Raw genomic sequence first — 11518 nt, 5'->3', positions numbered from 1 at the left:
AAATATCAGCAGTAAGTTGAAATGTTTTAAAAAGTAAACAAGCCTAAGCATGTATGCTACAGTTCCTTACCTTTTTGTGTGCTTTGGCCTGCTCTTCCACATACTTCTGAACCTCTTTTATAAGTTCCTGCAGCTTCTTCACCAGCTCCATGTGGCAGCTGGCCAGCTTCTCTGTTGAGGTCTTGAACACATCCCACACTGGAGCAAATGTCCTGGAATAAAGGGTGACAAACACCTCAGAGGCTTACACGCCGCAAGGCATTCATTTCCACCTTAAACCACAGCGGTCTTTTCTTTAGAAAGAAGCTTACACTTACCCAAGCTGAGAAAAGTTGCCAGCTGACTTGACAAGTTTGGTCATTGACCTGGCATAGGCCTCTTCAATCGTACTCCTAGGAGAGCAAAAAACACAACACGTTAAATCCATCAAAGGTCAATTAGCCAAAGGTTAATGGCATCATATGTCAGCAGACTCCTAGCAGTCTTCTATGACACCTCTTGTTGACCTAATCCAAACAGTCTAAACTTGAAGTTGGCTTAATTGTTGACAGTGCTTCAGAGAGAAAGGGGCGGGGTGAGCTGGAGCAAACATTACTGCAATCAAGTGTCACATATGCTTGAAAAGAATCGACCACATCATCTGTTACTCATGTCAAGAAGACAATTCTCCGTTTAAAACCTTGCATAACATGGTATTACAAAGCATTTGCAACTAGGTTATGGCTCAAATGGGGCGTGTCACTGAACAACCGAAGACTCCAGCCAAAAACACCAATAAATGCTTGACCATGCATGGGCAAATACAGTGTGGTTTGGTCTGTAATGTGTTCATAAGGGTCATGTTATAGCTGCTTCTCTCAACTTCCCCTTTTATTGCTTCACTCTGCACCAATGACAGAAGTTGAAAAAAAAAAAAAAACAACAAGAAAACGCTGCAGCGTTATAGTGAAAGTCTGAATTATGCATGTCTCATTTAGCCCGCCTCTCTTTGCAGTCACATCACAGAAACAAGGTCAGCCAGGGGGGAAATAGGACAAATGTGCACACACATCCATCATAAATACACAAAGGTACAGGCAGACAAACACAAACACTGCATGGAGTGAAACTCACACATGAAGCACAACATCACAGGTGATGTGACCAGCTAGAGAAGCATTCTACATTTCCACTTCCACATCTACAGTATGCACAGGCCCAGGTTGTTGTTACCATGTTGTAAATACTGCCACTATGCCGTGAGTAGCCATAATGGTTCAACTTCCAAACCAGAATCTGAGAAAGCAGATGATTCAACTGTGTGGTGTGCACTGTGGCCACAAAATTATTTTTTACAGATTAAAGATGATTCTTCTTCTAAATCTTGTAACACAGTGCACAGAGCTATTTTCCCCACTAGAGGGAGCCACCGTGCAGTTTTTTTTTCCCCAGAAGTAAAAACTATGTTTTCTTTTGGAGTCAGCTGAAACCACGGGACAAGCTGTAAATGGGCTCAAATATGAATATTATCCACATTAAATAAACACTTTCTTTAACAAAAGTAAAACTTAACAAGTAACAATGAAGAGATGTTCCTCAATGTAAGCATTAAAAAAAAAAACTTCTGAATTGTCATCATTTGTTAATTCTAAGACATTCAATATCATCTTTAAATAAACATGGTTGATCCAGCATTTCAGCTCCTATGTGTTACATAAAGTTTCAGTGTGACTGAGTGCATTCCTCTAAGTCACGCAGACAGTGGAATCCACTGCTGAATGTGGCAGAGCATCTATCACGAAGCAGGTTATCAACGTACACTTCTCACACAGAGGCTGCTCGTTACACAAGTGGGAAGAATCTGAAAAGAAACTATTATTATGGTATTATCAAGCTGCAGACATCGAAGGTGTGTAATGTAAAGCCAGGTCACAGAAGGACTCAGGTTTAAGCTCCTTCAACAAACAGGTTAAGTTTGCATAACATTCAGTCTGATCTAGTGTTTCACTGAAGTTTCTGGTTAAATACAGAGACTCTTAATAGAGAGATTCATATTTATCATGCCAGACTGAACAGACTGTAGCTTCAGCTTCACTAACGCGAAGACTCGTTTGTCATATATCAGTAAACTGAATACCTTTGGGTTCTGGACTTTCTGTCGGACAAATCATCTTGGATTCTGACAGGTTGAAGTGGACATTTTCCCTATAATTTTTAAACATTTTACAGTCTAAACTGTTAATCAATCAAAAAATAACAGAGATTAATCAATAAAAAAAAAAATAATAATCATTAGTTGTAGATATAGTTAAAACACACTCTTATTGTTTGAGATGTACGTCTGTAGCAATCGAACAAACTAAAAACAAATAATAGTAACAGTCTCAGCTGAGTATGTGGGTGTTATTAAAAACACAATAGAAGGATCTGGAGCTACGGGTGGTGACTCAGAAAACCACAAAGCAGGAAAGACGTATAAAACTCTGAGGTTAATGAGTAATGCTGTTATACTAGATTTGTACATGATGCTGTTATACTATACCATGTTGTTGACCATGACCAAATGGCCACATGTTTAGAACATGTATGGGGCCACTGTGTATTACCTTTCTCTGATGAAGTCTGTCAGCTCCTTGGAGGAAATTTGGCCATGCTTCATGTTATGGTAGAGCACATCGAAGCCATTATTTTTTTCCCCCTGCAATTCAGAGACAAAAAAGAATGCAGGTTGATCAGCCAGAAGAACAAGAACCAAGTCTCAGAAACAAAAAACATTCCCCAGTTATTGACTGCACGTTACCAGGACGGCTTTTTCTATAAGAAGCATTCTCATCGTCTGCATAGCTTCCAGCTGCATTCGCAGCAGCCTCTGGTCAACCATACTCATCCTGGCCATTTCTGAGAGTGATGAATGTTAAAAATGTTTAGGAATAGTGGTGGATTGGTCTCGAGTGTGCAAAGGAAGCGAACCTGCCTGTGTTGCAGTAACCATGCCACTGGATAACGGTGTCCAGTTGCACTGATGCTTTAAAAAATGCAAACACATCTCTGAATAATTAAAAGGAAAAAAACATTTTGGGTTGAGGTTAAAAAAAAAAGTTTCATAATTACAAAAAAGAAATGGTTGTTTGACAAACCAATTAGTCCATTTACAGAAAAATGATCTGCAATAATTCTGATAACCCATGAATCATTTTTTAAAACATAAATGTCTCCAATTCTCTGGTCTCAGCTTCTCAGACAGTTTTTCCACGTTTTTCTCATATTTTAAACACCAAATGACAACAACAGCTGCTTAAAAGGCAAACAGGATACACAGAAAAATAAACAGTTCCTCAAATGTGAACTGCAAGTTTCAGCAGGCAAAACAATCACAACTACTTCGTAGGACAACACAACACCTACCTCCTATACAATGAAAGACTGATATCAAACAAACTAAAGCAACTGGCGCATGTAGAATGAAGGTAACACAATCAATCAGATATTAAACTTCAGACTTCAGGTGACCTTTCCTTGAATGACACTGATGATGCTGAGTGTTGTTTTCAAAATAAGAGCTCAGCTGGTTTGGAAAATAGCTACGGGCCTGAGTCCACCTCAGCAGCTGTCAGGGTATAGCAGTGCAGTTGACAGGAGGACACTTGTCGGTCACCCGAGCACCTGCTTAGCTGTAATAACTGGCTCTGAACTTTTATAACACAGTATTTCTGATAAATTTCATTTAAAGGTGTCTTCTCTCTTCTCAGAGAAGATGACTCGCTTTACTTCCTCATCACCCTCCATCAGGCTGCGAGGGAGAAAACATACTAATCATGGCTTTCAACTAGAAGGTTCCCTATTGTTACAACACCGTGCACACAGACAGCAACAGGAATAAACTACTGACCAACAGCAGGCAATGAATTAAAGGTCCAATTGTGGCAACTTGAGGACCGACGACTAGTTCTAGGGGTAAAATGAAGGAAACTCATGCTTTCACTAAAAAAAAGCTCTCTTCACCAAAGTTCTTGACTGATTCACTTAAACCCACGGCAGATATTTCCTGATTCCTGGAGCAATCCTCTGTCAGCAGTTTCTTTTACAGGCTGCAACATCGGTGCAGCTGTTCAGTGTAGCATGGTTTTTTAGCCTTGTTCCTCCACATCAACAAAGATAAAAGGTCAGGCCGTCTGTGTCAAAATGAAGCTCAGAGCTATTCCAGTAGGACAATGTTGACAGAGCAAATAGACATTAAAAGAAAAGTATCTTTTCCTAGGCTGCAGCTCACTGGCCTACATTTGGGCCCAGCTGGCAGGCCACTGAGATGTGCTGTAACAAAATAACTACTACCAAAAAGAGAAAGGTTTAGCCAACAGCATATAAGATACTATGTGCATTAGATGCCATGAAGGGAAGGTGAGACACAGACCATAACACTAAGCCTACATAAGTGTTGCAACGCCTGAATTATAACAAAAACCTCATGTGAGAAACTGTGACAACTGGCTAATCGGCCTACAAAACAGGGAAGTGACGAAAGTGATCAAAAACACAGGGCTCCAAACAGAGCAGACGAACGACAGGAAGAAAGTCCATTCTGTGTAAAAAATGTGCTCATGTGGGCCGTGATATCAATGAATACAAAGAAAGATACAAACAAATGCAGGAAACCGCTCAGGGCATTTCTGACTGCTCACCAGGCTACAGTACTGGAACTGTGGGGGGAAACAAAAATCATACAAAGCAGGAGCCAAGAATGGAAAGGCATCACCTTGAACAAGCCTGAAATATCTGAGATTTAACTACAAACCTCTCTTTGGCAGCAGAAAGTAGGGCTGTACAACTACATGTACGTTTACAGTGACAGTGACACTAGAGGGCTGCACACAGTCCTCATCTGGGGGATCGTCGACGAAAAACCTCGTACTGGGTGTTTAATATTCAAACCATGCACGGTGAAATTCAGAAGTACTCATTATTCTTGGATTTAGATGAGGAGGTTTCTAAGAACATGCTTAGACACATATCAGTGACGAGCTGTTTGAGCAATAGCACAGTGCGCAGCTGAGACAGCTTCCTGCAGACTGATAGAGTTCATAGAGACAGAGAGAGAATGGTGTCGGCTGTCCACTGCACAGTGCACTATGTCTGCAATGCACAGACTGCAAGGGATTCAGCATCTTTGTATACTTTAAAATGCACAGGTAGGAGCCCAGAAATCCGACAGCTCATGTCATGGGTGTATATGCACTAATGCTTATTCATTTATAAGCATTTAGATGATGAGCTTAGACAGGAAAAAGCAGCAGCATCACTTACTATTAAATGCAGAATTTAATATACAGCACGAAAGCATGACCCCAGATTGTGCAGTGGCGTTTAGACTGAAACCATCCTGTTGTTTTCCTGGAACAAACCTCAGATCCTTGTGTAGTGACTGAGAACTGCTGAGGTTTCAAGGAACTGTTAACTGAAGTTATGCTTACTATGCAAACAGCTTAACATTAGTGAAACAGCTCTGACTCTGCCACCTGCTTCCAGAAGACAAGTTAACCCTCTGGTTTTTAACATGCATGACTAGTGAAGTAGTCTGGAGAAGTGTTCGTCAGCTTGTAAGACCACAACACACACACACACACACACACACACACACACACACACTACTTCAGGCTTGGCATTAGAGCTGCAGTTAGCTATAGGTTAGGTCATATGTTTATCAGTATAAGTTGATTAATTCATTGACTAGTTGAAGATAACTCATCATCCAAGTCACTTTTTAAGCTAAAATACCAAACATTCCCTGATTCCAGCTTCTCAGACATTTACAGCTTTTCTTTGTCTTGTGTGATGTGAATCCTGAATATATTGGATTTATTAGAAGCAATCTGAAGACAAAGGCCTTACGTTGGACATTTTTCATTTTGAGGATCAAACGATTGATTACTTAAAAAAATACCAGATTAATTGTTAATAAAAATAATTGTTAGTTGGAGCAGAGGAAGATATAGTGTCTTATATCATGATATGTATTATATATAGCACATAGACTCCATTGTCAATAAGAAAGGCAGTGCCGTAATCAAATGGCTCTGTTTCATCTACATGGTGGAGCCATGACTACAAAACAGTCCAAAGACTGCTTTAAAATATAGAACCTATGTTTTCACATACAACAATAACAGCAGTGTAAATAAAGAGTCAATATAACAAAAAAGAAAAAGTGCTACATTGCTGATATCCTTATTTTGTAATACCACCTTACAAGACAGATAAACAAAACCACAGTGCTGCAGTTTATCAAGAATTCACTGTTCAGTTTCCTCCTGTTTGTGGGGAATCAGGTGTTTAATGCCTGACAGGCAGTAACACAAGCCAGGACATGGAAACAGTTCTGGTTATCTCTCAGTATTATACTGTTCTCCTTCTAACAGCACAAGATAACCAAGGTGAACCAAAATGAATCGAGTGAGGGGGTCACTTAAAGCTTCTACTAAATGTACTGCATTGGTGTTTCTGTTATTTAGCATATTCTCATCAATATAAATGAAGTGAACAAAATTACAGAAACAAAAGAATAATGCAGTACAACAGCACCACAAACTGCAGCCTCAAAAATGACCACAGCTGTCTAAAATTGTAAGCACAACTAACAAAGGCTAATTTGTCATGGTGCAAAATGTATCACGGGTAGGCTAAGTGTGCTTTAGGTAGCTGTGGTCATATCATTTCCACTAGCAGCAACCAAGTAAACCAGGAAAAGGGTGTGCCAGCCGACACGAGCTCTTCTCAGGCTCTGGACAAATACCTAAACAAGATTCCCTCACTCCAGACAGACTGCAGACGATGGAGCCTGTAGTCCCCAGAGCTGTGAGCGGGTAGACAGCAGGATGACATCAGAGGTCATGTGACCAGTGAGGTCTGGGAGCACTGAGCTGTCGCAACTCATCGCACCAACAGCAACAGCTCCCTGCATGTAGTATGTGGTAAGCACACACAGGCTGGACTTTGTCTGTGGTATAAACATAAATGTACTTGACCGCTTCCTACACTTTGAGATGTTTTACCCATTGTGTGATCACTGGATACATCCCAAACAAGCTAGTGTAGCCCAAATCATGACTCATTTAACCACCTCTAACCCCCAGTCTATGAGAGCCGCGACACACACACACAGTATTTTTACACCAGCTACACAAATTGTTCAGGGTTGTTTGTGAGATCATCATCTAAAGACAAAGATGAAAAGTTACAGCACATGGTAGCAGCTTGTGTTTTTGTTTACAGTTGAAGAAAGCGGCAGACAAAGGAAATTAGTCACCACTCTCAATCTGTTCTTCTTACTTCAGTCTCTGCTGTATTACTGTAACACTTCTCGTATGACCATAAGCTTGCACACTGACTTGTGTGAGAACCTATTAGACCAGACACACACACACACACACAATGCAAATGGGAGGAAAACAACGGCCTAGGGCTGATGGCTGTATCAACACATTTTGCTTATCACAACACCATCTTATTTTCCCATGACATGCTGGAAGCTAACAAACCCAACAAAAACCATAGGCTCAAACTAGAGCATTACATCTGCTATCTGCTGCCACACTAATCCACTGAGTGAGACACTTCAGTCACACTTTGGTATGAAAACTTTCATCCACGGACCACAGTGAACTAACTCACACGTTTAACAGAGAAAAAGGGGAAATGAGATGTGCAAATAAATATCGTGAGCAGAAATGCTGTAGCCAGTGAACTGTCAAGTTCAGCAACCGTAACAGAGAAGCAATGAAAACATTCAGATAAAACTAGACTGAAAGAGCACAGTATGGACTAAAGTGTGTGTATTCCTGCATGCTGTGCAAAAGTGAAACACATAAAGTACTTCAAATCTGACAGCCTAATATGTGTGTCCCTGTGGGTGTGATTTGTGGTGAAATCAAAGGGAAATGGATGCATCTCCTAATGCCAAGTGTGTGTGTGCCCTGCATGTTAAACACACAGCGGATCTTTGCCATCACTGGATTCTCTTGTGGCTCACTGCAGGGCACAAAGGGCAGATTGAAGAATCAGGAGTGTCTCAGCTCTCCTCTTTTCCATTTAGTTGGTGATGAAGTCTCCTTTAGGAAAAAAGGCTTTAGAGCTTCTTGGCAGCACTGTACTTTCTAATTACTTCAGACTTTTAGCTTAATGTATGTTATTTTATCGCCTTGTAAGCAAATTCCCTACAGCATTCAAAACACAAAACTGAGGTCAAACAGGAATACTATGTGAAGGGACGCTGTTTCTAGCTGAGAAACTGGTTGCCATAATAATAATAATACGACATCCTCCAAAATGGACATGTATGCACTTGTCATACAACTTATCACTAAAGGCATATTGTGTTTAAAAAATGTTTTGGTATCATAAAATGCCATTAAAGTAATACAGTTGCATAGGCTGCAAGTACAAATGATCATTGAAAAATAACAGAGCAAAGCAATAACATTTACCAGCATATAGCTCATATTCAGTCATCGCATATACTTACTGCTATTGTCCTCATCTCTTTGGTCTTAAAGTGAGAGACCTCAGCATGCATACCAGTATAACTCAGTACAAGACTAAAATATCCACATGAGCCATACTTGCTGCTGAGGTGATTATATTTAAGACATCTGATACGTCTAACACGTCTTATTTAAAAGAAAAAGTACTAACAAGCAGGTGAGTGAAACACAGGTTTGTGAAGGTAACATGAAAGACCAAATTAATTTAAGTAATGAATGCAGGCTCTTCAACCTATTAACATAGCCACGTCAAGTATTTATCGAGAGAGAAGTGGCCTTTATGCAGAAAATGGACAACAGTGCATTCAGTGTATCAGTAATACAGCCATGGCTATAAAGGCTAAATATCCTATCAAGTATGAGAGTGAATTTGGGTTTTTAAACATGTTCTCTAAGTTACTAAACATCTGGGCTCTCACCGAAACTTGTTACGGAAGAAAATGACGCGTACGGTCAAGGACCGTGACTGACAGCGGAAGCGTCCAATAGCATTCAAGGAAATGACCATAAACATCCCAAACAAGTTGAAGATGGCCAATTGGCGGGATCAGGGGTGGATTCTTCGAGGTTTCATGTTAGACGGCTTTACAGAGGCCTGAACCCCGGGGTGGCAAAATAATAATCGAACGAAGAAAATTAACTACGGCCAAGGCGGTGTTGACCAACAAGTCTGGCAACACCGGAGCTCTGCACTCCAGCAGGAGCAAACCTGTGAACCGCACGACGACGTGAATAATAAGTGATTCCGGGCTGACATGAACAGGATAGGGAGGGAACACAGCAAGAGAATAACGAGTAGTACCGGTGTAAATACCGTAAATAAAGAAGTATCACCTACCCAGAAATTCTCTAGGAAGTAGGGTGTTATCATCTTGTGTTATTCCTCTTCGCCGCAACTCTCAGATTTGTTGTAATGCAACTTTTAAAGCGTAAATCATCCACCGTCCTCCCCCCGTTTGTGTTGTATCTGCCTTTCCCCGTTCTGCTCCTCTCCCCTTTCTTCTCCCTCCCCACCTTCAGACTCCACCTCCAGTTGGCTGGCTCTCCCTACGGTTTCTCCCCGATAATGTAGGTGGACGAAACAGCGCTGCCAATGGCGGAGAAACACCGGGCGCAAACGACCGGCGGTCTCTGGGTAACATGCTGCCTTCAAGTGCTCCACGGAAATTCCTGCACTCATGTAGAAGTAGCGGCGGATTGTAGTAGATAAGAAAATGTTTCAAATTGATTGAAAACTATTAATTAAATAATACAAACGCAAGACTACAGTGATAGGTATGATGATAATTAAAATATTAGGTCAAGCTGTGAGCACACTTTAGGGCAGACTGCTCCCTAATCAACTAAAAATTACCTGTTAACAGGTAGCATTGCTTTTGTGCAAGCTAGCATAGATTGCACAAACCGTGCTAAGAAAGGAAGCCAAACCTGTATTGTACTGTAAACATCCAAGGTGTTTATGTTTTGGATATACCTGCCTCAGAAATAAACCGGTATTGTGAAAATTGGGCAACTGGGAATCAGTTCGTTTTGCTTCACACGCTCCATTAAAACACTGGACTGCGTCTGCGCGCACACAGAGAAAGGATCAGTCATTGGAAAGACTTCAGTGTCGTGTCTCCTTTTATCATCGGACAAATGCAAATTTCTGTTTAGCTTATAAAGAAATGAAGGGGGAATAAAACACGCCCTTTATCATGCTTCGAGGATGACGATTTCCTCACTTTCTTGTTGCCTCTGGCCGAATCCGTTTAGTTTACTAAGATCAGCCCCATCTTGGTGTTAGGTCAGTTTCTGAGATTGTGTAAATTATCACCTTGCTACAGTCTATTCAAGACTTATTATAAAGCGTTTTATTATTACCACAAGGTAAATCTACATCGTCTCTTGCAAAGTCAGATAAAACAAAAATCTAAGGCTGGACTCTGATAAACCCTGGACAGGTGACCTGAGCTTCAACCAGTCTGACAGCAGTCACCAGGCAGACTGGACAGAGATGGTACTCACAATCCGAGCTTCTTCCTTTTCCGTGTTTATAACACAGCTGCACAATGAATGACACTGCACAGCTGGACAATATACAGGACATGGCCAATAATTATGTAAACAATTTATTGAAACAATGTACAGATTCAAGCAATGGTAACCAGTCACACCCAGACTATCATCTTACAAATATTACAAAATTACTACAGTACAATATAGAGTCTTTGCATGATCCAAAATACTTGGTGGCCCCAAAAGTATAACTTTTTTTTAAATTGAGCAGCTTATTAAAATAAAAAAAAAAAAAAAAAAAAATCAAACCATGCCTATCAAAATTATGGTTTTGCTTTTATTCGCACAAAAGTTGAAGGCAGACCATCTAATCAAGTCTGAAGGCTAAATGAGAATGAGAATACAAGAGTTGTTTGCCTACATATTCCTCAGTATTGGTGGGTGCATTATAAAATACACGTTTTCAATAAAACTTCATAGAAAGTCAGAAATCCTCGTCTACCTAATTCTTTGCTTTTAAGTGAAGTGGCTCTGGTTTCTTTAGATACCATACACTCCTGTATCTTTTGCAAAACACCAACAGAACCTCAGAGTATTTGCTCTCAAGGCATTGTGTACACACCAAATATTTATCAGTCTGATGAGGACTTCTCTTATGTGCAAGTTACCATTTATTTCCAATTATTCATTCCCCCCTGCTTTGCAATCAAAATCACATTTGACATCTAGCACATGTGTAATACCAACATTGATTAACACTCATGGTTACTCATTTTTAATGAGGGCAAGTTTCACTAATCTTTAGCTGTTTGGAGGAGATACATGAAGGCGTACACATTGGGGAGATGATAAAAACAAATAACACTGAACACAGACAACCTGAGGTCAACACAGTAAACACATTTTCAAGTAGTGAAACACAACTACAATGTATAGCAGCAGTCAAGTCAGAAATACAGCACAGTAATAGTGGGGACTGTTTTGTGTTTTATACACCCACACTCTTT

The 11518-nt window shown here is 40.4% G+C and overlaps 1 protein-coding gene across 2 annotated transcripts in view; it reads right to left on the bottom strand.

Moving 5' to 3' along the window:
- fcho2 (FCH and mu domain containing endocytic adaptor 2) overlaps window positions 1-9678 on the bottom strand; it is a 34480-nt gene extending 24802 nt beyond the window's left edge. For both annotated transcript variants that reach the window (XM_020613597.1, XM_020613598.1), the window contains exons 1-4: window positions 9352-9678; window positions 2586-2677; window positions 318-392; window positions 71-212 (exon numbers count right to left, since the gene is read on the bottom strand). In XM_020613597.1, coding sequence (XP_020469253.1) covers window positions 71-212; window positions 318-392; window positions 2586-2677; window positions 9352-9384 — 342 coding nt within the window. In that variant the 5' untranslated portion in view covers window positions 9385-9678. The remainder of the gene's footprint in view (window positions 1-70; window positions 213-317; window positions 393-2585; window positions 2678-9351) is intronic.
- Window positions 9679-11518: the final 1840 nt, after the last annotated feature.

The sequence above is a fragment of the Monopterus albus genome, unplaced genomic scaffold (genome assembly GCF_001952655.1).
Source record: "Monopterus albus unplaced genomic scaffold, M_albus_1.0 scaffold135.1, whole genome shotgun sequence".
In the NCBI taxonomy this organism is placed as follows: domain Eukaryota; kingdom Metazoa; phylum Chordata; class Actinopteri; order Synbranchiformes; family Synbranchidae; genus Monopterus; species Monopterus albus.
The sequence above is the reverse complement of the archived record's forward strand: the minus strand, read 5'-3'. Positions and strand labels throughout refer to the sequence as shown.